Raw genomic sequence first — 26,299 nt, forward strand, 5'->3', positions numbered from 1 at the left:
AAAAAAAAAAAAAAAAAAAAAAAAAAAAAGGCATAAAACTATAAGAAAACTTGGTCTAATCCAGTGATTAAACGTAGGATTACTAGATAACACCTACTTTATCAGTATAAGTATGTCCAAAATGTGATCCTGTGTTTTTATCTGGCAACCCTATTTTCACCGTGATCTCTGTGGCAAGATCAGCCAGAGGACTCTGGGCGTGGATGGGGAGTAGGTGTCCCTGGGTATGCAGGGCTCCTCTGCATTCCAGGACTTGCCTCTGCTCCTGGGTCTCCCTCCAGCCTATCCAAGCAACAGTGTTCCCCAGGTATGGGAAGCAGAGACTGGTGGTGCTCGAAATCCTTGTTGGTGGGCCAAGTATGAACGGTTTTCGTTTTATTTTAATAGCTTCGAATTTAAATGTGCATTTGAAAAGAAATATAGTCAGTACCTCAAAGTGGCCATTTACAAATACTATTGCTTAGTGTTTTAGTATTAACAAATGCCATTGCTAGTATTTAGGATTAACAAATCCTATTACAAATACTGTTATTACTTTGTAGGGGTGAAAGTAGATATTTTTCTACTTTTTTTTCATGCTTTGAAACTTTGAAGAATTTTTTTTTTTAAGTGAATGAATTTTAAGAAAATTATCGGTGGGGGAAGGGGTAGTAAAAAATAAATAAGAATATTGTTTCACATAAGACTGCCAAAATGGGAATGTGGCCAAAATTGGAGCAAGGACAGTTTGGGCCCCTCGGCTGGAGGAGTAACATGCTGCTTTATTTGCAGGTCCAAGGGTGGGGAAGGATTTCTCCAGCTGCCTGCATCTGGCCGAGGAAGTTACCAAAAAAGGCGAGGGTAGGGGAAGGTGCCTGCAGCGACTGCTTGGTGTGTGTTAACCTGTCCCACAGGAGCCTCGAGGCCAAGCCTCCTACGGAGGGGGGCCCAGAGAAGGATCAGAACAGCCCCTCCCAGACTCAGGCAGCCCCCCAGGGCCCCAGCACTGCTTCCAGGGCGATTAGCAACATCTGCTTTCCCACCTACTTTCGAACAGAGAAAAAAAGTCTGCAAATCAAGGAGTTTATTTGGTGCACCGAAGACTGGGCCATCCCGGACACTAGTAGGGGCAAGGCCCTTCGGAACCCCAGTGGAGGGGTCCACAGAGGGCTGTCCATCCCAGGCCCCCTGACTTCCAGGGCCCTCCTAGTTCTGCCACCCCTGAAGGCTTCGCTTTCAAATGCCTTGGATGTGCTGGGTAAGAAGAGTAAGAACTCTTTCTTGCAGTCAGAAGAGAAGGTGCTGAGTGTGGAAAAGGATGGGTGTCTGGCTTGTGCTTATGGCTTGAAAACAGCACATGGGAAAGGTGAAAAGAGACCCAGTGAGCTGGCCAAACACACTGTGGTCAACGACACGCCATCCTCCCCTTCCCCAGCGGCCCGGACATCCCTGCTGGCTGATCCGGAGCAGTGCTGCCTGCATTGGTCCCTCCTGTCTGAGAAAAACCTGGCGTGCCCTTCAGACTCCAGTAACGTTCGCTATCTTGCTGCCTTGCAGCTTCTGCAGAAACGGGGAGTGCAAAACTACAAATCCAAATTCCAAGCCAAGGATTCAAGACCTCCTGTGATCACCCAAAAGGCCAAGCAGGAAAACAGGCCCCAGATGCTGGAGACCAAAGTGTTCCCAAGACCTCTCTTGCCGTCCCTCACAGTGAGCAGAGTTGTCATTCCGGTCTCTACCCACAGGATCCTCTGAGTGGTCATGGGAGAACCCCTGGGAATAAGCACTGCTTGAGATGCAGCCATCCTTTCTCTTTCTTCTCTCTCATTTCTCACCCACCCCTGACTCCTTCTTTCTCTCCTCTCCGTCAAACCGGTTTTCCTCTTCTTTTCCTCCTTTTTTTTTATAGTACAACCGAAGAAAACTGAACCTCTGTGAATGGGTTGGGATTTATTCTCTAAAACACCATATTCACGTGTTACCTGCTTCTGCTACTTAGCCATTCACAAAATGCCAATTGGTCATGCCAGCCCTGGCCCCTGCCTGCCTCAAGTCCACACCCAGCAAAAGCCACGCAGAAGGTGGGGAATCCAAAGGGCCTCCTTCCCTCCATGCTGGCCCCAGGCCAGCCCAGAGCCGTCTGGCAGGTGCCCTTTCTGCCCCACCCCGGCCGGGCGCGGTGGCTCACACCTGTAATCCCAGCGCTTTGGGAGGCCAAGGCGGGTGGATCACCTGAGGTTGGGAGTTCGAGACCAGTCTGACCAACGTGAAGAAACCCCGTCTCTACTAAAATAATACAAAATTAGCCGGGCGTGGTGGCGCATGCCTGTAATCCCAGCTACTCAGGAGGCTGAAGCAGGAGAATCGCTTGAACCCGGGAGGCAGAGGTTTGCAGTGAGCCGAGATTGTGCCATTGTACTCCATGGGCAATAAGAGCGAAACTCCACCTCCAAAAAAGGAAAAGGAAACTCCAGCTTGTGTCCAGGACGTGCAAGGCATCAGAGACCCTGTGTGTCCAGGGTGTCACGCCCTCAGACTGTTTCCATGCATATACGCTGTCTGCCGTCTCCTGCATGTTCAGGTTGCTATATCCTCAGATTGCACCCTCATATTAATCTCTGGGTCTGGAAATTTTAGCCACAGTGCTACAAAATCCAGCCTGGGCAGCAGGTTAAGAATAATTACTTTTTGGGGCCGGGCGGGGTGGGTCATGCCTATAATCCCAGCCCTTTGGGAGGCCGAGGTGGGCGGATCACAAGGTCAGGAGATGGAGACCATCCTGGCTAACATGGTGAAACCCCGTCTCTACTAAAAATACAAAAAATTAGCCGGGCGTGGTGGCGGGTGCCTGTAGTCCCACTTACTCGCGAGGCTGAGGCAGGAGAATGGTGTGAACCCGGGAGGTGGAGCTTGCAGTGAGCCGAAATCGTACCACTACACTCCAGCCTGGGTGACAGAGGGAGACTCCGTCTCAGAAAAAAAAAAAAATTACTTTTTGGGAAAAAAATAAAAAGATCACTGTGATTATCACCTCAGATGCGTCCTCTGGCCTTTGCATCTAATATTTGGAAACCCTCAACCCCAGACACTTTTGGAAAGGGGCTGTTACTTTCTCCCTCTGTCCTTCCTCTACCCTCATTTTACCCCAACTCGTATTCCCACAGTTGTATCTAAATTAAATGACATTTGTAAATGAGTTATATTTTAAATGCCAACTGATGTTGCTATGTAGACAACATATCCTGATGAACCATTCTGTGATATGAGTAATCATTAAGCTGCCTTGTAATGACATAGTTTGAATTTGCTTAAGGTAGGTTGGACTTGAGCTCTGGATTTCCTGTCTCCTAAACGATGGAGTAGACAGAATATATGACTGTATTTGTAAATATCTGCTTCCATAGTGGTCTTTGTAATGTCTTGTCTGTTTGCCTAGGGGTTTTTTGTTTGTTTGTTTGTTCCATTTTTTTGAGACAGAGTCTCGCTCTGTCACCCAGGCTGTAATGCGGTGGCATGATCTTGGCTCACTGTTACCTCTGCCTCCTGGGTTCAAGTGATTCTCATGCCCCAGCCTCCCAAGTAGCTGGTATTACAGGTGCCCACCACCACACCCAGCTCATTTTTGTATTATTAGTAGAGACCAGGTTTCCGGAGGTTGCAGTGAGCTGAAATTATGCCATTGCACTCCAGCCTGGGCAACAAAACAAGACTCTGTCTAAAAGAAATAAATAAATAAAATAAGAATCCAAGGCCTCTTCCCAGACATTCTCTTTTAATCCTGCATATATGCATGGGGATCAGGGATCATTTTCCTCCTCTAACCCAAGAAGAAATTGTTCAACAGAGGGTTGGTTTTGTTCAGGACAGCATTAAGCTTTGTAGTCTGGGTTTCTGAAGGCTCAAACTATATTTCACAGGTTGGGGACGTTTGAAGTACTGGGTGGTAAATATCGTGTGATATTTGCAGGAAGGAGGGCTCAAGAATGTCATTTTTTCCTGTAAGATGGGGACAATTTTCAGACACAGGATGTGGTGAAGATGACCAAGTAATGTATGTTGAACTCCAATAGAGATCTGTGTTTTTCCTGAATGTACTGAGCGGATCAAATATAACAAGCCAGATAATTTCCCTCTAATGAATGACTGACTATTCAAAATTGTATGGAAGTCCTTTGGCCTGCGAGCTGGCATTTGGATATTTGATGATGGGTCTTTACTCTTGAATGGGTTCTCAGAACTTACCTTTGCAACTTGTCAACTAAGGTGCTTCTTGTTTGGGTCCAGTCCATCTTAATTCTCTTGCCTTTTTCCTCATCCGGTTTTGCCTGTATTTCCACTGTACCAGTCTAAACACCATCACTCTGCAGATTAAGGCTTGACTCTAGTACTAAATTTGTGCATACGAGGTGTTCCGGGAAAAAACTTTTCAAGTTCAATCTCCTAGATCAAAAAGCATCTGTATATTTTCTTGGACACAGTCTCAGGATAAATCCAGTATTGACTGCAATAAGTAAAAATGAGAACCATCTTCCTTTTTCCTAGGAGCTGAGAACCATTAGGATGTATATTTTTTAATACCCCAACTTTGCCACTGAGCATTTCTGCCTTTGCCTATAAAATGAGGGAGTAATGTCTGAAATTTTTAATAGTTCTGTCATTTTAATGCATTTAACTTGCCTGCAAACATTGTTATTATAGAGACTCAACATGGTGAACAGTTGTTTCTGTTTTAGGTTTTGATCAGTCTTGCTCTGGATCCTGGATTTCCTAATGTGAAAATTAAAAAAAAAAAAACACTAAATGAATTTCAGTTTATACATTTCAAAAGATGATGATAGTAAAAACCCTAAAGAAATTTTAGTTTTTTTTAACCTAAGACTATGGGGACTTACCTTCTCTACCAACACATACTTTTTTTGTTTGTTTGTTTGTTTGAGACAGGGTCTTGCTCTGTGGCCCAGGCTGGCACGATCTCAACTCACTGCAACCTCTGCCTCCCAGGTTCAAGCAATTCTCCTGCCTCAGCCTCCCAAGTAGCTGGGATTACAGGTGTGCACCACCACGCCCGGCTAATTTTCATATTTTTAGTAGAGACAGGGTTTCACCATGTAGGCCAGGCTGGTCTCGAACTCCTGACCTCAAATTATCCACCCACCTTGGCCTCCCAAAGTGCTGGGATTACAAGAGTGAGCCACCTCGCCCAGCCCCAATACATTCTAAACAATATACATAACTTCTTAGAGGATTGAATGGGAGGACTGAATGGCCCAGCTGTGTGCTGTATTTACAGCAATGCTGAAAGCCACCCCATCACCTGGCCTAACTTTAGGACAGGGCTTTTCAACCTTGGCCCTATTTGGGGCTGAATCATTGTGGTGGGGCCTGTATGTGCACTGTGGGATGTGTAGCAGCATCCCTGGCCTTGACATATTAGATGCCAATACCACCCCCAGTCACAACAACCAAAAACGTGTCCAGACTTTCCCACATGCCCCTTCAGGGCAAAATACCCTAGCTGAGAACCACTGCTTTAGGGAATTAGGAATCTGGAGCCCACCGCCTTTGCTGCAGCTTCTCTGACAGCTTTACTTACAGATCAAGCAGGTGCCTTGGTACAAGTGTGAAGGGAGCTGGGAGAACGCCCAGCTTGCCGCATCCCAGAAGGCACATGTGCTTTCCATTTTGTGCTGGTCCTCTAGGGTCTCCTGGTGGCACATGCCTAGGTCCCTTCTAGAAAGAAGCTAAGAAGCAACCATAAGTCTGCTTTTTTTTTTTTTTTTTTTTTTGAGACAGAGTCTCCCTCTGTCACCCAGGCTGGAGTGCTGTGGCATGATCTCAACTCACTGCAACCTCCCCTTCCCGGGTTCAAATGATATCAAGTGATTCTCCTGCCTCAGCCTCCTGAGTAGCTGGCATTACAGGTGCCCACCACCATGCCCAGCTAATTTTTGTATTTTTAGTAGAGACGGGGTTTCACCAGGTTGGCTAGGCTGGTCTTGAACCATCCTGACCTTTAGCGATCCACCCGCCTCGGCCTCCCAAAGTGCTGGGATTACAGGTGTGAGCCACCGCACCCTGCCAAGTCTGCTTTTCTGTGAGAAGAGTCAGAGTAACAGGAGGGTCCATTCAGCCAGGACCCTGAGTGACAGGAAGAGTTGTGGGCGTTCTCTTTTCCTGTCTTCAGGAGAATGTGCATTATTGGTTTGGCAAGGTTTTCAAGATAAGTCGAAGATGTTAAATTAATGTATTTACATTTAATGCCAATATTCAGAGTTCTTTAATGTTTAACAATTCACTTTTCCACACTCACTGCTTGGGCTGAACGGGTGTAAATATGAAGAGGCAGCCAATACTATGTGGGATACAACTTAGCAAGCACTGGCAATCTGTGCTTCATATGTATATATCAAAGTGGCTTTTCTCTCTTGGTTAGCTTAAACTACAAATCTTCCTCCCCTGTGTTTCTTTTAAAATGAAACAGTTGGCCGGGCATGATGGCTCATGCCTATAGTCCCAGCACTTTGGGAGGCTGAGGTGGGTGGATCACTTGAGGTCAGGAGTTCAAGACCAGCCTGGCCAACATGGCAAAACCCTGTCTCTACTAAAAATACAAAAATTAGCCAGGCGTGGTGGCACATGCCTGTAATCCCAGCTACTTGTGGGGATGAGGCAGGAAAGTTGCTTGAACCCTGGGAGGCAGAGGTTGCAGTGAGCTGAGATCCCAACACTGCACTCCAGCTTGGGCGAGAGTCCGTCTCAAAACAATAAAAAAGAAAAAAGAAAAAAGAAAAAAGAAACAGTTTCTGTACTTATTTTATGAGACAGCGTCTCACTCTGTTACCTAGGCTGGAGTGCAGTGGCACCATCACAGCTCACTGCAGCCTTATCCTCCAGGGTTCAAGCAATCCTCCTCCCATAGCCTCCTGAGCTGGGACTACAGGCACACACCACCAGGCCCAGCTAATTTTTTTTTTTTTTTTGAAGAGACGGGTTTTGCCACATTGTCCAGGTTGCTCTCAAACTCCTGGACTCAAGTGATCCACCTGCCTTGGCCTCCCAAAGTGCTGGGATGACAGGCATGAGCCCCCATGCCCAACCAGTTTCATCACTTACTAAAACTTGAGGAGAGCTAGCTTGAAAACATAATATAGTTTCTTATTTTCAGCACCACACAAGGTTTCTGACGATTCACTAAGCCTCTATTTTTTTTTCCTTTGTATCTGCCCGAGAATAACCATGATCACTAAACCTCTAAACATGAAAGAACTGTTAGTGATTTCATTTGTTCCAATCTGCATGTCCTCTGAAGGTAAAAAGAAATCCGATACTGAATTTGGAATAAATACTACTGGGCTTACTACTGTTCATGACTCTTATTTTAATTTCTTTGGCTGTTCAACAAAATCCTCATGACTGACTGCCCTAAATTTCAGGAAAGTAGGATGTCTGAGAAATACTTGGTATTTTGGTAGTTGGAGAACTTTAACTCTGAAGAGTTCTTACTAGTTAAGCACATACCTTGTAACAGAATAGTGATTTAAATGCTTTTAAAATATACCACATCTTGGCTGTGAGTTTCTTTAAAAATAAATGGCATTGGCCGGGCGCAGTGGCTCATGCCTGTAATCCCAACACATTGGGAGCCCAAGGCGGGTGGATCACTTGAGGTCAGGAGTTCAAGACCAGCCTGGCCAACATGGCAAAACCCTGTCTGTACTAAAAATAGAAAAATTAGCTGGGCATGGTGGTGCGTACCTGTAATCCCAGCTACTCGGGTGGCTGAGGCACAAGAATGGCTTGAACCCAGGAGGTGGAATTTGCTGTGAGCCGAGATCATGCCACTGTACTTCAGCCTGGGCGGCAGAGCGAGACTCTGTCTCAAAAAATAAAAAAATAAAATATATCGCATGTGGCCAGGTGCAGTGGCTCACACCTGTAATCCCAGCACTTTGGGATGCCAAGGTGGGTGGATTGCTTGAGGTCAGGAGTTCGAGTTCAGCCTGGCCAACATGTATATAGATATATATATATATCTCATGTTACCAAAAAAGAAGGTGCAAAAAAATTGATACCAGCTTGCAGTTCTTTAATAGTATTGACTCTAAAATATAACAAAACTAAAATTTCCATGAGTTGAAATAAGACAATATAGAGTAAAAAATTCCTAAAGCATAGTTTGCTGAAGTGATGACTTCCCAAAATTAAAATCTTAATTTTGGTGGGCTCACTTTTAAAAGAAAAGTTTTTTATTTTGTTTTTTTTTGTTTGTTTGTTTGCTTGTTGGTTTTTAGAGACTAGTTTCGTCTACCAAGGAAAAAGTTATTGAGGGGAGTCTTACTGGTTCATTATTGTTTTGTCATAATTCAGATTCATTGACTTCTGCCACATTTTTATTGCAGCATGGGCTCTACATTTTCTGAAGTCACTAAATTTCTCGTTACAGCACAGGAAAAAGAAGACAGTAGGAGAGGGGTCAGTTTCGCATTCAGTCCTAAGCAGCAACATGGTTGAGATGTAATCATAAAAGCGAATGTTTCACCCACGACATGGAAAAGCGGTGGATCACCAGAAAGCAAAAGAGTCAAACGCTGCAAGCAGCAGTAAGAAGACGCCAAGCTTGGAGCAAGGTCTTACTTAAACCTGCCATAGTCATCAGCTCGCTCTGTTAGGTCTCCCCAGCCCGCCCCTCAAAAAAAGGTTATATGCAGAGGTAATATAATATATGTACTTTTGAGAATAACAAAGTCACCGTGGAGATAATTTCAAAACAAATTTTTTTTTTCATTTTCAGATATATTGGACGATTTCACTGATGCTAAAAGAGTATCACTTGTTTAAATTTTTTGTGGTTTCTTTTTTGCAGCCTAATGTTCTGTAATAGTAACTTGTTTCCAAGTAAAGTACCAAAAGCTAGTGGCGGGGCCATGGCTGTGGTCTCTCATAGGTCAAACTTCACTATTTTGGAATGTGTGGAGTTGGAACACAGTTTTTATTTTGTTATTTATTAGTAAAGCAATAAATAAAATTATCTTACTAATATTCATTAGTTTTTGTTATTTATTAGTAAGGCAATAAAACATTTAGGTTTTTTTCTGGAGTTTGTTGAAGAAACTGAATATTGTTAGTGTTCCAGCTCAAGTATGGCATAGACAGTGCGGCTTTTACTTATTCGCATAGTTTGGGCCTTGCTCCTTGCAAGCAAGCTGATTTTTAAACGCAGTGCCCCTGTAAACGTCAAGAACACTGACAACCTGAGAGCCATCTCTGTTTGTTTTTTTAGCCTGCCTCTCTGAATATGTAAACTAAAATATCAGTGTATCTACTAATAAATACCGTTCCAACAACTGAGAGAATCCTTTGGATTTAAACACTGAAAACAATGTAGTTATCTTCTTGGCCTTAAGAACATTTTACTGGCTAACACTTTGCTGAAGATACTAGATTAAAATTCATGGCTAGGTGTGGTGGCTCACACTTGTAATCCCAGCACTTTGGGAGGCCGATCACCCAGCACTTTGGGAGGTGGGTGGATCACCTGAGGCCAGGAGTTCAAGACCAGCCTGGCCAACATGGTAAAACCCTGTCTCTACTAAAAATACAGAAAATTAGCTGGGCGTAGTGGCACATGCCTGTAGTCCCAGCTACTCGGGAGGCTGAGGCAGGAGAATTGCTTGAACCCGAGAGGCAGAAGTTGTAGTGAGCTGAGATTGTGCCACTGTACTCCAGCCCGGGCAACAGAGCGAGACTCTATCTCAAAAATAAATACATACATGCATGCATACATACGTACGTACATAAAATTCGTGTCATTTAACAAATCAGAGCCATTTAGAAGTTGAGAGTATGAAGGCATATATGTTGCCCCTCCTAGTTGTCGAATCTAATTAATGCCACTTAAACACGCTTCAGAGGACAACACACATGGATATATTGTGAGAGACAAGGAAAATAAAACTGCATAGTACTTCAAAGGCTGCCTCCCTAAACCCCCCAGAGTGATATTGTTATAGTGGGGGTCCTTGATTCCAGAGCTCCCAAGATGGTGGCCGGAGGCTTCCAAAATGGTGGTGGGCCGTTTCCAAGACGGTGGCAAACCTCCAGTTCTCTGACCTGGGGTTCTCCGCCTCATGGATTCCAAGGAATGGAACCTTGGGCCATGCGGTGAGTGTTATAGCTCTATTAGAAGCCTGGGTCACGGAAGAGAACCGTGGAACCCAGTGACTAGTGTTCAGGTCGATTAGGATGAACCTGGGCACTTAGCTGCGTGGGAACAATAGTAAGCCTTTAGCCTGATCGGAAGCGTGTTTCATGTGTTATTGAGGAAAAATGTGTATTCTGCTGTGTTTTGGAGGAATATTCTGTCAATGTCTGTTAGGTCCATTTGGTCTATTTTGCAGTTTAATGTTGATTTTCTGGATGATTGGTCCATTGCCACAAGTGGAGTGCTGAAATCCCCTATTATTGTTGTATGGCAGTCTATTTCTCCCTATAGATCTAATAATATTTGCTTTATATATTTGGGTGTTCTGGTGTTGGTTGCATATATATTTAAAATTGTTATATTAATTGTTATATAATGACTTTCTTTTTGCAGTTTTGACTTAAAGTCTGTGTTATCTAAGTATAACTCCTCGTGTTCTCCTTTGGTTTCCATTTGCATGGGATAACTTTTTCCGTCCCTCCACATTAGTTTTTGTGTGACCTTGCATGTTAAGTGAGTTTCTTGCAGGCACCATGTAGTTGGATGGTGTTGCAGGTTTTATTTTCTAAATCCATTCAGCCACTCTATATCTTTAACTGGAGAATTTAATCTATTTACATTCAAGGTTGTTATTATTATTATTATTATTAGAGAAAGAGTCTCGCTCTGTTGCCAGGCTGGAGTGCAGTGGCGCAATCCCAGCTCACTGCAACCTCCACCTCCCGGGCTCTAGTGAGTCTCCTGCCTCAGCCTCCCGAGTAGCTGGGATTACAGGCATGTGCCACCACGCCTAGCTAATTTTTGTATTTTTAGTAGAGACGGGGTTTCACCATGTTGGCCAGGATGGTCTCGATCTCTTGACCTTGTGATCCATGCCCCCTTGGCCTCCCAAAGTGCTGGGATTACAGGTATGAGCCACCACACCTAGCCCAAGGTTATTATTGATAGGCAAAGACTTACTCCTGCTATTTTAAAAATTATTTTCTGATTTATATATCCTTTGTTCTTTTCTTCCTCTTTTGTTGTTTTGGTGGTTTTCTGCAGTGCTAAACTTTGATTCCTTTCTCATTTGTGTATTTGAGGTAATTTTTGTTTCTGTGGTTACTAAGGTACTCACATGAAAAATCTTATACATGTAATAGACATTTTAAAGCTGATTAACAACTTTGGTCCTGTACAGATACTCACACAAAATTTTTTTTTTTTTTTGAGACGGGGCCCGCCTTGTCACCCAGCCTGGAGTGCAGTGGCCGGATCTCAGCTCACTGCAAGCTCCGCCTCCCGGGTTTACGCCATTCTCCTGCCTCAGCCTCCGGAGTAGCTGGGACTACAGGTGCTCGCCACCTTGCCTGGCTAGTTTTTTTTTTTGTATTTTTTAGTAGAGACGGGGTTTCACCGTGTTAGCCAGGATGGTCTTGATCTCCTGACCTCGTGATCCACCCGTCTCGGCCTCCCAAAGTGCTGGGATTACAGGCTTGAGCCACCGCGCCCGGCCCACACACAAAATATTTTTGCCCTTCCTCCACAATTTAAAATTTTGTCTTAATTTACATCTTTTTATATTGTGTTTTCCTTAACAGTGTATTATAGCTGTAGTTATTCATACTAGAGATCTGAAAGACATATGCCACCATTAGAGTAATGGTGTATTCTGAATTTGATTATGAATTTACCTCTACCAGTGAGTTTTTATACTGTCATATGTTTTCTTATGACACACAAAATGATGAAAGTAATTACCATCCTTTTGCTTTTGGTTGAAGTACTTCCATACCATTTCTTGTAAGGCCAGTCTAGTGGTGATGAATTCCTTCAGCTTTTGCTTGTCTGAAATATACTTTATTTCATTTTCATTTCTAAATGACAGGGTATAGCATTCTTGGGTGGCAGTTTTTTTTTTTTTTTTTTTTCTTTCAGAACATTGACTATATCATCCCATTCTTTCCTGGGCTTCAAGGTTTCTGCTGAGAAATCTGTTGATAGTATAATGGAGATTCCCTTATATATGATTTGATGCTTTTCTCTTACTGCTTTTAAAACTCTGTGTCTTTGAATTTTTACAGTTTGATTACAATGTGCCTCTGAGAGGACTTCTTTGGGTTGAATCTATTTGGGATTCTTTGAGTGCCATGGATCTGGATGTCCATATATCTCTTCCAGGACTTGGCAAGTTTTCAGCTATTATTTCATTAAATAAGCTTTCTGTGCCTTTCTCTATCTCCCTCTGAAAATCTCATAGTGTGAGTATCTGTTAGTGATGTCCCCATAAGTCCTGTCAACTTTCTTCACTCTTTTTCATTCTCTATTTCCTTTGAATGCATTATTTCAAAAGTGCTGTCTTCAAGTTAACAAATTCTTTTTATTTTTTGACTGGGTGTGGTGGCTCACACCTGTAATCCCAGCACTTTGGGAGGCTGAGGCAGGCAGATCACCAGAGGTCAGGAGTTCAGGACCAGACTAGCCAACATGATGAAACCTCCTCTCTACTAAAAATACAAAAGTTATCCAGGTGTGGTGGTAAACACCTGTAATCCAAGATATTAAGGAGGCTGAGGCATGAGAACCACTTGAACCCAGGAGGTGGAAGTTGCAGTGCACTGAGATGGCACCACTGCACTGCAGCCTCAGTGACAGAGGGAGACTCCATCTCAAAAAAAAGAAAAAAAAAAAGAAGAAAGAAAGAAATTCCTTTTTTTTTCTGTTTGATCTAGGCTGCTCTTGAAGCTCTCAATTGTATTTTTTATTTCATTCATTAAATTCTTCAAAGATTTCTGTTTAGTTCTTTTTAAAATATATCTATCTCTCTTGAATTTCTCACTCAGATCAAGAATTATTTTGCTTATCTGTATTCTCTTATGTCTTGCTGAGCTTCCTCAAGATCATTATTTTGAATTCCTTTTCAAGAAATTCATACATTTCTCTCTAACTTTGGGGTTAGTTATTGGAGAATTATTGTGTTTCTTTGTTGGTGTCATATTTGTTTGCTTTTTCATGCTTCTTGTGTTCCTATGTTGATTCCTTTGCAGCTGATGGATCAGCTGCCTTTTCCAGTTCTATAGAGTGGCTTTCATAGGGAAAGGCTTTAATGTGCAGATGGGGCCTAAGTATCAGTTGAGTAAGGCACATTGGCTTTGGTTCTGCATGGGTACAGTAGTAGTGTGGTCTTCATGCAGGTTCTTCAGCTGTAATCAATGTCAGCAATGCCTGCGAGTGCCTCAATGGCCTAGGCTGCAGGAGACTGTGTGGCTGGCATACCGGGTTGAGTGTGGCTCCTTTGTGGATGGAGTATCAGGCTTTTTGCATGCTGAGGGATGCTGGGCTGGTCCACTGGCTTGAGCTTGGCTTCCCCGCTGAGCAAGACTTCCTATTCCTTTGGAGGCAGGGCACTGCATGGGCTTGGGTGCTAGGGTCATGGCTGTTCTGCTAGGCCTAGGTTCTGAGTAGTTGAGTTCAGGACTGTGCTGCCTCTAGGACGGGTAAGATGGAGCACCTCTTGGGCAGCTTGTTCCCAAGGAGTAGGGAGCTGTGGTACCTCAGCTGGGGGATGCTGCACTACTGTGTGTGAGATGGTATAGTGACAGCAGAGCCTCAGGGTTGGAGAGATACAGTGGTTACTGTCCCCTAGAGCAGTGGGTCCAGTTTGAAAATGATGCTATGCTGTAGCAGCTTGGGTCACAATGTGGGCTTCTTCTCTGCAGTAACACAGCCATGTAAATTTGAGGCAGCTTTCTAAACTGGGCTCAGGGCCTGAGAGAACTGCAGGATTCCCCAGCAGAAAAGACTACAGGTGTCTGTGGTGGTAATGGGACCTGTTGGCGATCTTCTGCCTTTTTTTTCCCAGACAGAAATCCATCTTGGTTCTGAGCTGATCCTGACTGGGGAGATGGGGTGGCAGAGCGGGGTGTTTCACTTCCTTCTCTCTGTGGCCATCCCGAGTCTGTGTGTGCCACAGGTTCTCCACCACTCCCCTGACATACTCCAGCATTTTCTTTTCTTTTTTTTTGATGGAGTCTCGCTCTGTTGCCCAGACTGGAGTCCAGTGGCATGATCTCGGCTCACTGCAACCTCCACCTCCCAGGTTCATGTCATTCTCCTGCCTCAGCCTCCTGAGTAGCTGGGACTACAGGTGCCCGCCACCACGCCCGGCTTTTTTTTTATTTTTAGTAGAGACGGGGTTTCACTGTGTTAGCCAGGATGGTCTCGATCTCCTGACCTCGTGATCGGCCCACCTCAGCCTCCCAAAGTGTTGGGATTACTGGCGTGAGCCACCATGCCTGGCCTACTCCAGCATTTTTTTTTTTTTTGAGACAGAGTCTCACTCTGCCACCCAGGATGGAGTACAGTGGTGCAGTCTTGGCTCACTGCAACCTCTGCCTCCCAAGTTCAAGTGATTCTCCTCCCTCAGCCTCCTGAGTAGCTGGGATTACAGGCGCACACCACCACGCCTGGCTAATTATTGTATTTTTAGTAGAGATGGGGTTTCACCATGTTGGCCAGGCCGGTCTCGAACTCCTGTTCTCAGGTGATCCATCCACCTCAGCCTCCTAAAGTGCTGGGATTACAGGCGTGAGTCATCGTGCCAGGCCTCATTTTCTTTTAGATATTGTAGTCAAAATGTATTTTATTCATTCTTTTGGTCCTTTTCTGTGGATGCAACAAGCATTAGGGACCTATAGTCAGCCATCCGGCTCGTATTACCTGGAGTGTCTTTTCTAGGAAAATTGTTAGCATATTTTCATGAACAAAAGAAAAGCAATAATGAAAATAACTGGGTATGATGAAATAAAATCATTTTATCATATGGCTTTCAGAAGACAATGAGTGTGAAAACTTAAGGCAATAAAATTAGTCATATTTATGGGTAGGTTCAAGAATTCACAAAAAAGGTACAATTCTGGCTTCTCTTTAATCACTAAATTTCAGTTTTTACAAATAATTCAGGTTCAGGTTTTGAGGGGAAACAGTCCTTGTATTATTACATGCTCAATTTTTTCTGTAAATAACTCTATTGGCTAGATTTACAAACATTGTCACAGAAACAAAAAAAATTTTTGTTATATAAGCCAGTTAGATCACGTGTTTTTTACTCATTTTATTATTGTTAGTTCTTCATTATAAACGCCTCATAAATGTGTCATGTTTCGGCCTTGTAGTTTAGGATGACTGATATATATATAGAAGTGTTTCTTGTAAAGGCAGTGATGAATCTAAAACATAATGAAATTCTAAGTTAAGGCTTTTTGTTTGGAAACCCACACTCATAGGCAACTGTGACCCACCAAAGCAAAATCTCACCTACTAGGTTGAGTTCATCTGCCCAAGGTATGTTATTTATCCATTACCAACACTTCTTTTGTATCAAATGTATGGGATAGGAATTAGTAGCAAAACCATCAATTTACTTTAATGAATCATTTGTCCCCTTACTAGGTTTTGAGGATTTAGCTTTCAGTAACACAAGCATATGCCACAGAAAGGAGCATTTGTGTGTGTGTGTGTGTGTGTGTGAATGTGGCGAACTTACAGGCTGCACTGATTCCTACTTGACTGGAACTTGGCCAACAATTAAGAATCCAAGATCTCCTAAATACAGAAAATCCCCAAAGTATACTTGATCATGCTCCCACCTCAAAACACAGGAAGCGTTCTTGATTATTGAAGCAACAGGTCTTCACCTTCTTTGTTTTCTTTGAAGACTGTTTGGTATTATTCTCTTAAAAAAATGCAGAATACCGTATTTTAGATGAATCTATCCTATGATTGCTAGCCTCAAGGCACAAGTAATATCCTTGCTAGATATGTTTTCTTATTCAAGGAAAAGATACAGAATGGTGGATGGAAGGAAATTCACTTTAAAATAATTGTAGATTGCCCTGCTGCCCTATCAAGCTTAGTAGAAGTGTAAAGTATTGAAACCTAATGGGGGATGCCCCTTTCCCACTTTTCTTCTTGCTTTTGAGTGACAAAACTCAGATCCAGTCTGTGGGTGCACTTTGGGCAACAGCTCCAAAGCCTCCAGCTCTGGCCTACTGTGGAGAGCAGAAAGGATCTTCACAGGGCACACACCAAGATGAGGTCATAGGCATGTTTCCCTAACTCCCTGTTCCCATGGTTTGGATAACCTACCCTTATTTAGCAGGAACACTACACTAGGTGCTTTGTTTGTTAAATTTTGAGACAGAGTCTTGCCCTGTTACCCAGGTTGGAGTACAGTGCCATGATCATGGCTCATGGCAGCCCCAGCCTCCTCAAGTGATCCTCTCACCTCAGCCTCCCAAGTAGCTGGGATCACAGGCGCATGCCACTATGCATGGCGAATTAAAAAAAAAAAAAATTTCCAGAGACACGGTCTCCCTATGTTGCCCACGCTGATGTTGAACGCCTGGGCTCAAGTGATCCTTCTGCTTTGGCCTCCCAAAGTGCTGGGATTATAGGGGTAAGCCACCATGCCTGGTCTGCTGCTGTTTCCCTAACTGAAAATTTTACATCAATAAACCTCTTGTGTGTAAAGTGCTATACACTTGTATGCGGTTATCAATAGTTCATGTAGGGAAGAGGTGGCACTGATTACATGAAAACTGCTTCAAAGCTAAAGAGAGTTGTAGTTTTCCTTGGTGTCTTTAAATCAGAAAAGAGGCGTCAAAGCTGACGAAGGTGCAGGCAGCAGAAGTCTAAGAGTACGGAAGCACCACTGCTTAAATCCTATGGTGGTGGCAGCATCCCGTTTCTTTAGCGATTAGTAACAGGAATCAGGAATTTCTAACAAGCACTGCCAAAGATATTTTAGTTGCAATTTAAGTATATCGCACTTTGACTAAAATGTTTTGTAGATTTGAGAAGTCTGTACCCTTGAACCTGGTAAGCTGGGCTTCAGCTAAATGGCTATAGGTTTTAAAGGTATGAAATACATTTTTTTAACATGGATAGACTAGCTGTGAAAAGGCAAATGTAGGCAACACAAAAACAATTTAGATCAACATCTCAAACTTTATAATACACTCACATTTATAGACAAATTTTTGTTTACAAGTTCAAAAGGCAAAGAATCGCAAAGAAGCTAAGCAACTGCATCAACTACATTCAATCGAATTAATACTGTTGTCCCCAGTCCATAGTTTTTATCCAGAGGAAATGGTAGATGCTGTCTCACACACGGACTCCACTGTTAGTTTTAGAAGTTGGAGACTGTGTGTGGTTCCGCAGAAGTCTGGGTTTCTACAGAGCTGAACTGAGACTCCATGGTGTTCCAGGCCAGATCAGCCAGAAGAAAATCGTCCATTGCTGTTTGAGTTTCGTTGCTGGTGAAGAACAAGCTCCCCAGGGTTTCAAACCCAGAACTCATGGTCTGTGTTTCTGTACTATTCAACTGAACTTTGCTTTCTAGAGCAGGTATATTTTTAGCAGTAGAGATTCCTTCAGTTTGGGTCTCTGTGTCAGATGAATCGGTACTCATGGAAAAGCTGGAGTGTTTCAGAATACTTCCTAGAGGCAGATGAGGGCTACTGTCTAAGAAAAAGTTTAAGTCTGTCTGTGTCTGTGTGTCAAACATCTCAAGGCCTAAGAAGTTAGAATTTCCCCTACACCCATAGGACTGAGCAGAGGTATCTGTGAGTAAGAAGTCCGTTTGAGTCTCTATGTCCAGTGACTCCAAAACTGGCTCGGTGTTCATGGTGCTAAGTTCACTCTCTTCAGTTTGAGTCTGGATATTTGAGGCCGAAAAGAACTCTTCAATATCAAAATCGATTCCAGGGTTCTGGGCTGGGCCAGATGGGAGCTGGGTGTCAGGTCCAGGATTTGTGTCAGACAAAAGACTACGATGATCCAATGTCTGAGCAGGTAGATTACTTGACAAGATGTTTTCCAAATCACTTAATAAATCTATGGTTTGGGTCTGATTATCTGTCATGTTCTGTGAAGGAAGCATACTGTTCTGTGCACTGAAGTTTATAATTGGTGCAGATTTCTCAATATCTTGATTTAAACTCTTAGGCTCATTCTGAGGTAACAAACTATGAGTTACTGTCTCTGCTACTAAATTGTTACTTATAATGTTACCCGTAGCAACATTATATGACGAATGAACACTCTCAAAAATGTCTCCGCACATTCCAGCTTGGTCCATCTGTACATGGTCATCTGTTGGACTTTGTATCCCACTGGTTTGAGTTTCTCTGGAGACCCCACCTGACTGGAAACAGGTGTCCACAAATGCATCAGTCTGAGCAGCTATAGATGAAGTTACCTTAGAGCTGGGCAAAAATGTCTGAGTGTGAACACTAATGGGAAGAGACACTTGAGAATCAAACGACAAATCAGTTTGAGAACAAGATGACACAGAGGAATCAGTGGTGGCCCACTGTGCAGAAGGTATAAAGTTTTGTGAGGCATAAGACAGATCTGTCTGCACGTTGATTGAAGAAATGCTGTTCTTTTGACATGTGTTCCCCAGTTCTTGTAAAGGATTAGATGGACTTTTACCCAAGTTCACTTGAACACCAGTACTTATTGGCTCAACAGCGACAGGATTAGCAATTTTGAAAAGAGGTAGGCTCTCCTTAAGAGAGCAAGCCTCTGAATCTAGGCCAAGGATCAGGGTTCCTACTGACAAGGGTAGTAAGTGCACAGCTCCTGTGGCAGAGCCCTGATCAACACCTAACACCACAGGCTGGGCTGAGGAGTCGGCTGTAGGCACAAAGACAGGCATGAGAGAAAACTGCATCACGGGTAGTTTAACCAAAGCCACTTTGGGCTTTGGTAAAAGCAACTTCTGAGGATATCTCGGTGGTGTTGTAAGAGTCTGCTTGTCAGTGTTAGAGCCACAAGAGTCTTCAAAAGATGGTTCTAGTTTTATTTCTGAAGCTTCTAGTTCTTGAGTGTCTGGTCTAGGGATTGGTTGGTTGTTCAATGATTCAATGGTTTTGTTGGATAACTTCTGGTTTTGCACACAGTTTTCCATTTTCCTTTTCTTACTAGGTGGGTCCCTGAAAACAATGACAGAGCAAAAACAAAACCTTAAAATACAACTTTCTTTGACCATGACACTCTATCCTCACTGACAAATGTCATTTCCTCCCTCTATAGCAGAGGTCATATTCAACCCAGACAAGATAAATCCCTTCTTTCGCAACTCTGGGAGTTGGTCCTATTATGGCAGGTGAACTTTCAGAAACATGCAAACAGAAAAGGAGGGAGCATACCTTTTTTTTTTTTTTTTTTTGTTAAGATCTAAGTACTAGAACACAACTCAGATCTTTAAGCCAAAAGAAGCTAAAAGACTTACATAATGCAAGTTTTATCATTTCTAAGGCAGGAAGCTATCACACTAAATGAAAATTTGACCTTTAAATGAAGTAGTTTCATGATAAAATTTATTCGTTGGCAGTTTGGTTCCCTCTAATAGAAAATTCTAGAAGCTGAGATTTTCAAATGGAAGTAACAACAGACTCTCAAAGAGGGTTAGCAGAAAAAACAGGGGAAAAAACTGAGTCAAGATTTCAGGCCCAGACATGGGTCATTTGCAAGACCTGCTTCCATTTTCAAAAGCTTCCTTCTTCGACATCACACATTTTCTAAGCCTTTTTTCTTCCCACACCCCTGGCTCTCCAGGATGTTTCACGTGAAATGCTTCGCGTAGCTACTAACTTTTGTGCCATCATTTCTTTCCCTTCACCTGTGTTCTGCAGGGATCTCGTGGCCCGTTCGGTAGATGTGAGACTGCAATGCCGTTCTACTGGCGTAGGGGCAGCCGCATGTGCACCGAAAGGTCTTGCCACAGTCCTCTGTGTGTCTTTTCAGGTCCCATTCTGTACCATATGAATTGCTGCACTTACTACATTTGTGCTTCTTCTCAGCATGTATTTTCATAAAGTGCTAGGAAGAACACAGAAGGGATTCAGATGAAAAACAGCAACTGGTCAAAACATTTCAGAAACCCTCATCCACCCAAATTAATAATGATTTTACACTGTTAATATAAATAACATATAAAATACAGCAGTCCAAGTCAAAAGAATGTAAAAGCAGGCACATTGCAGTTAAAATTATATATATGCCTCTTCCTGTTGCTTGGCTTTGTGAAAAGTGAGGGGATTGTTCTGGAAACAACTATGGTCCCCAGCATTTACACTCTGATCTGTAAGTGCTGTGGGCGGGGAAAAAAATGTCTTTCCTATGCTCTTCTCGGACACCACCAGCAGACCCTCGGGGGAACATTTCAGATGCCAATCTCTTCCAGTTCTGAATCACCTCTTGTCCCAGTCACTTGGGCCCTCCCTCCTCTTAAGATTGCGGCTTCCAAAACTATTCTTTTCCTGGATTCTGCAGGTTCTTATTCCCCTGGGAAGAACAGTTCCTTTGTGCCTTTGCTCTCGGCCCTCGGAGGTATGCAGACTCACAGAGGAAATCTGTGGGCAAACATGTTCTCATTCTTTGCTGAACTGGTTTACTCTCTCTATTTTAACTCACTTCTAGACATATTCCCTCCAGACCAAGCCGCTTTTCCTTCCACTTGTGTGACAGCATACTCAGGTTTATACCAACTGGGAGACATGCAGGCATCTCCTCTCACAAGCAGCTGTCTACTCGATTCTGTAGTTATGTCTGCTAAGTAATCAGAATCACAATAGCTTTATAGCCTCTGTATCTCATCCTCAGAGAAGTATATAGTACCTGTTTTACGAGAGAAAACTGAGAAAATGGTCTGTCAGGGCCTCTGGGGCAGCCTTCGATTGGACAACAGTAGAATTTCGGTACAGTTTTCAAATCTTTTCTTATTGTTGGATTGACTATGCCATCCTGCAAAACGAAAATTACTTTAAATAATTATTTCAAAAAACCAACACAACAGGCTGGAGTGGAAACAGAATGACTGAAAACGAGCACATTTTGTGAAATACTTTTAATTAACTTATAGTTTTTCCATCTAGTGTTAGCGGTAAGAGAAAAAGACTATGAGTAGATTAAATGTGGTGAGAAATGTGGTGAGAATACTAAGCAAGACTCTAAAATCCTGCATTCATTTGACCGTAATTGAACTCCTCTTAGTCAATTTATATTCCAGGGAGATGTCCCCCTTGTATGTTCCTAGGCTGTGAAATGCTCCATAAAACCACGGATTAGGATCACTACAAGATTCCTGCTCATTTTGAAGACACTGTCAGTGATGCTCGGTAATCCTTTCATTATCCCTTCCAACCTCCCTCATGCTCCCCCGTAGTGTGTGCTCTCATCGTTGAATGCCTTTTACTATCTCCTGTCCTCTTCTTTTTCAGTGCCCCTTTGTTCAAGTCCTCCTATTTATGTGGATTTTGTCATTAGCCTCTTAATCTAATTACTAGACCTTCAGCCTCTTTTTCACTCATACTTTATCAGATTCACCTTTCTCAAGTATAGCTTCGATCATGCCATTACCGCCCTCAAACGTTTTCAGCAGCACCCCCGTACTGTTCAAGTTCCAACTTCTTGAGCCTGGGATACTCGAAGTCCCTTACTCCATAGCTTCAAACTACTTTGTCTTCTCTCATTACTTCATGACACCTAAGAGAATGCGTTCTAATGCCCCACACCTTTTCATGGGCAGGGATTTGTGTGTATCTTCTGTTGCCTTTGGGAATGTTTTGAACAGAATAAATGTTCAATAAAAACTGGTAGCATTATACTGAATCTCTTCAGGTGGCCATCTAAGCCAAAACTATCATGCGGGGGGAAGAGACCACTAAAGACAGTCAAAGTGGATGTTAATAACCTCACTGTCATGGCAACAAGCTGACACTGTCCATGCCCCTGCTTTCCGAGAGCCAACATCCCACCACTCGCCAGCACAGCAGCCTCCTCCCACCCCCACCCGCTGCTTTTGGGGCCTTCTTCCCATTTCTGTCCTCAGAGAATAAGCTCAACGGTAGGATGGCTGAGATGAGAAATGGCAATGGCACGATAAAATGGAAGTTCAGTGAGAAAGTGGTGTTTTTATTCTGAAGTTCTATATACTTTCAAGACTAAAATGCACTAGACTTTTTGTACTGTATCTTTTGTGCACATAACTGAATAAAGAACCTATGAGAGGAAACAATCCAGTAACAAGACAGAAAGAAAATACACAAGCGGAAAAGGAACACACGGTTGAAGAGTAGAGGGTGAAAAGAAAGGATTGTAAGAACTATAGCAAAACTAGGAAAACTGTCTTTCTAGCTACTCTAGTACCACCTGACTGCCTTCCGAGAAAGCATCCAAGAAGGAAACGGTTTGCTTTGTCATCTTATTCTAAATTTAAAATTAGAAATCTTTGCACAATATAGTCTATAGAGCAACTTGGAACCTTTCCTTTCCTTAAAAAATTTCTGGCAAATCATTAAAAGCAAACCTCTGGACTAAAAATAACACAAAATCCTCTAAGCCATGTTTTACAAATATAAATGTTGCTTGATAAGAGGTTAAGTGCCTGCCTGTCCCCTCCACTGCTTTCATACACAAGGAACAAAAGAATCTCTAGCAATAAAAAAATGTGCATTTACTTCTATTCTTCCTGCCCCTGAATCCTCAGAGCTTTCATTTCTCCATGAATCCCACCGTACACAAGGCTGGGCTAGATTTCTGGATTTCCTTACAGACATGGAATATGGCCATATACCTTAGGCACCCACATCAAACCAGAAGGCAGCACATACTCTACAGCTTGCAGTCCAATTCCTCATTCTCACCCATCCTCGTTCTGAAGGGATTGCTCATCATTTATGTTAAGAAGGGAAGATTTGGTTGCGGGTGGGGTGTTTTGGGAAGAATGATTAGAATAAAATAAGAACCATACAGCAACTAGTGGGGAAAGGAAGAAAATATAATCTAGAAAATATATAAACAATGAAAGAAATTATGCAAGCAGCTGTAACCAAGACCGAAAATTTCCACTGCCTATAAGAAAACCTGCCAATGAGATACTCAGGGCAGAATGTAGGTGGAGTCTCTGGTCAACACAGCTCTTAAAACCTAAGATAGCTTCCCAGCCAGCCTTCCTCCCGGTTCCTTGTCCTTACCTCTCCCTCCTTCCAGTACTTTGAAAACAGGTATCAACAATAATGTTTGAGGCCTGGAACAGCGGCTCACTCCTGTAATCCCAGTACTTTGGGAGGCTGAAGCAGGCGGGTCACGAGGTCAGAAGTTCAAGACCAGCCTGAGCAACATGGCAAAACCCTGTCTCTACTAATAAAACAAAAATTAGTCGGGCGTGGTGGTGCATGCCTGTAGTCCCAACTACTCAGGAGGCTGAGGCAAGAGAATTGCTTGAACCCGAGAGGCAGAAGTTGCAGTGAGCCAAGATCATGCCACTGCACTCCAGTCTGGGTGACAGAGTGAGACTGTCTCAAACAAAAGAAAAAGAACAATGTTTGAGGCAGGGTATGGTGGCAGAGCCTATAGTCTCAGCTACTGGGGAGGCTAAAGCAGGAGGATCACTTGAGCTCAAGAGTCTGACAGCAACCTGGGTAACAGAGCAAGACCCGCAAGAGCCTTCTATGTAGTAACCAGACTGAGGGTACGGATCACCATACTGGGCACCATCACATAGATGGCTATTGTGTCACACAGCCCACCTTCATTAAAGGAAGGCACCAAGACAGCAGCTGCTCAGGGGCCCCTGGGCACTGTGGTTAGAAAGCCAGGACAAGACAGGAAAGTCAGTCTGTTTGTCAAGAAAAAAAGTGATGGATCTGGTGAGGTATAATTCCTGCTAAAAAAAAAAAGTTTTCCCTGGCTGGGCGCAGTGGCTCACACCTGTAATCCCAGCCCTTTGGGAGGCTGACGTGGGTGTATCATTTGCGGTCAGGAGTTCAAGACCAGCCTGGCCAACATGGTGAAACCCCATCTCTACTGAAAATACAAAAATTAGCTGGGCGTCGTGGTATGCACCTGTAATCTCAGCTACTAGGCAGGCTGAGGCAGGAGCCTCGCTTGAACCTGGGAGACGGAGGTTGCAGTGATCCAAGATCGCACCACTGCACTCCAGCCTGGGCGACAGAGTGAGACTGTCTCAAACAAAACAAAACAAAAAACCCAACATAATTAGAAACAAACCTACGGTATACTAACCAATCCTGAAAAGTAAATGGTATCTTTATGTTCAACAGATGTTTACCAGGGTTTTTAAACAGCTAGATCTCCTAACAGCAAGTCCACAGAAAGGAACAATAGAAACTATTAAGAAATAGTTCATTCTAAGTTATGATTAAATAAAGGATTTAGGTTGGGCACGGTGGCTCACACCTGGAATCCCAGCACTTTGAGAGGCCGAAGTGGGTGGATCACCTGAGGGTCAGGAGTTCGATACCAGGCTGGCTATCGTGGTGAAATCTGTCTCTACTAAAAATACAAAACAAAATTAGGGTGTGGTGGCAGGTGCCTGTAATCCCAGCTACTAGGGAGGCCGAGGCAGGAGAATTGCTTGTACCCGGGAGGTGGAGGTTACAGTGAGCTGAGGTGGCGCCATTGCACTCCAGCCTGGGTGATGGAGTGAGACTCTGTCTCAAAAACAAACAAAAAACCACAAAAACAATAGGGAAAAAAAGGATTTAGTTACAATTTAGTATGAAAACAAAACAATAGGTTGAAAGCCATTCCCAGAGTTACACTTGTGTGCTGAAAGAAACCTAGAGCTTTTCAGTCCAACAATTCAGCCCTACCTGCAGGGTCTTCCTCAGCATACCTCAAATACATTTCCTGATTGGCTCCCTGATCTTCATTTGAGAACGTTGTTGTACCTCAGTTTAGATGCTGGTAAGAGCAGATCACCCTTCACTGGCGACACATCTGTCCTACTAGAGACTACAACCTCAGAGTTTTCTGCTGTGAAATTCTTTGATATCAGAAGCCTGACTATGGGCAGACAGAACATGCAATACTCTGGGTACTCTAAATTTACTCCTGATCATCAAAAGCTACATATTCGCAGAACTGCTTTCAATGACTTGCGCTTTTGAATTATGTCATTGCTGGCCTAGAGTGGTGGAAGGAAACTTGCCATTGTAATGACTGAGAGATTATGACTTAATAGGTCTGGGGTGGGGTTGGACATCTGGATTTTTAATAAGCTTGTCACAGATGTGTCCCAGGGTTGAAAATGACTGCCCCGTTTTGCATAACATGGAGGGTTGTTCAGACTATTGTCATGGTGTATTTACTGTGTCCCCCTCTTAAAGAAGAGCCACAGGGCAATTTCCCTTAGGTCTCAATCCTGAGCTGATCTTACCAACACCGTGAAACTGACTGATGGTGTTTAGAGGCAAACCTACCGCCCCTTTGAAACATTTTTTTATTCTTATTTGACACACAGTAATTCTTCCTACTGATGGGGTGCAGTGTGCAGCATGGATGCACATATACATTGCATAATGATCAAGTCAGAGTATTTAACGTGTCCTTGACCTCAAACGTATCGTCTTTTGGTGGTGAGAACATTTAAAACCCTGTCTTCTAGTTATTTGGGCACACAGTCCACTGGGCAGGACCTAAGGGCGGAATTGTGGGTGTGGTGGCAAGCACAGGGCTTCAGAACCAGAGGCCCCGGTTTAAAGCCCCGCATCACCTAGGTTGTTGCATAATCTGTTTCTCATTAATATAATGGAGACGATGCGTCCGTCGCCAAACTGCCGTGAGAAGTCACGGGCAAAAACGTGTAAAATGCCTGGGCCGAAGCCCGGCACAACACTCGGGGCCAGGGAACCAGGGAACCGGCGCGTGTGGCAGACCCAGGGCTCCCGGCTCCTCCTCCCCGCCAGAGGCCGCACCTGCGGGGCCCGTCGCGAGGGTTCGGAAGCCGCCTCCGGCCGAGGCGGGCAGAGGCCCGCAGGGCAGCGGCGGCGCGCAGGGCGCTCGTCCCCCAGAGGCCGGGGGTTCGCCGCGGCCCGGCCCGGGGGCCGGCTTTGTTTGAAGGCGCAGGGCCAGCCGCCCGGGCCGCGCCGGCCGGCGTCGGGGCCTCACCTGCAGGCGGGGCTCTTGACCAGGTGGCATGGTGAGCGCGGGGGCTGTTGGCAGGGATGCTTGCCGCAGGCCGGCGCACGGTGGCAGCAAGGATGTTGGTCGCGCAGCGGCCCCCGGGACAGCTCACGTCACCGACGGCTGGATAGCTCCCCAGCC

The 26,299-nt window shown here is 44.0% G+C and overlaps 2 protein-coding genes across 15 annotated transcripts in view; one reads left to right on the forward strand and one right to left on the reverse strand.

Annotated features, from left to right (window-relative positions):
- Window positions 1-9,018, forward strand: part of CUNH16orf46 (chromosome unknown C16orf46 homolog) — a 22,269-nt gene extending 13,251 nt beyond the window's left edge. For 9 of the 10 annotated variants that reach the window (XM_017888210.1, XM_017888205.1, XM_017888207.1 and 6 more), the window contains 2 exons: window positions 772-1,689; window positions 1,889-2,197. In XM_017888210.1, coding sequence (XP_017743699.1) covers window positions 772-1,689; window positions 1,889-1,978 — 1,008 coding nt within the window. In that variant the 3' untranslated portion in view covers window positions 1,979-2,197. Of the gene's footprint in view, window positions 1-771; window positions 1,690-1,888; window positions 2,198-8,422 lie in introns of those variants that run through there. The other variant, XM_017888214.1, reaches the window with a different exon arrangement.
- Window positions 9,019-17,089: 8,071 nt separating this feature from the next.
- On the reverse strand, window positions 17,090-26,299 carry ATMIN (ATM interactor). 5 transcript variants are annotated; one of them, XM_017888204.1, is made up of 4 exons: window positions 26,276-26,299; window positions 20,849-20,974; window positions 19,851-20,050; window positions 17,090-19,161 (listed from the first exon to the last, which is right to left on the reverse strand). In XM_017888204.1, the coding sequence occupies exons 3-4, from the start codon at window positions 20,042-20,044 to the stop codon at window positions 17,352-17,354; spliced, it is 2,004 nt and encodes a 667-aa protein (XP_017743693.1). In that variant the 5' UTR covers window positions 20,045-20,050; window positions 20,849-20,974; window positions 26,276-26,299; the 3' UTR covers window positions 17,090-17,351. The 5 variants fall into 5 exon arrangements, with proteins under 5 accessions (XP_017743693.1, XP_017743690.1, XP_017743689.1 ...); XM_017888201.1 differs by lacking the exon at window positions 26,276-26,299 and adding an exon at window positions 24,870-25,945; XM_017888200.1 differs by lacking the exon at window positions 26,276-26,299 and adding an exon at window positions 24,847-25,945.

The sequence above is a fragment of the Rhinopithecus bieti genome, unplaced genomic scaffold (assembly GCF_001698545.2).
Source record: "Rhinopithecus bieti isolate Rb0 unplaced genomic scaffold, ASM169854v2 scaffold_17826, whole genome shotgun sequence".
Lineage (NCBI taxonomy): Eukaryota > Metazoa > Chordata > Mammalia > Primates > Cercopithecidae > Rhinopithecus > Rhinopithecus bieti.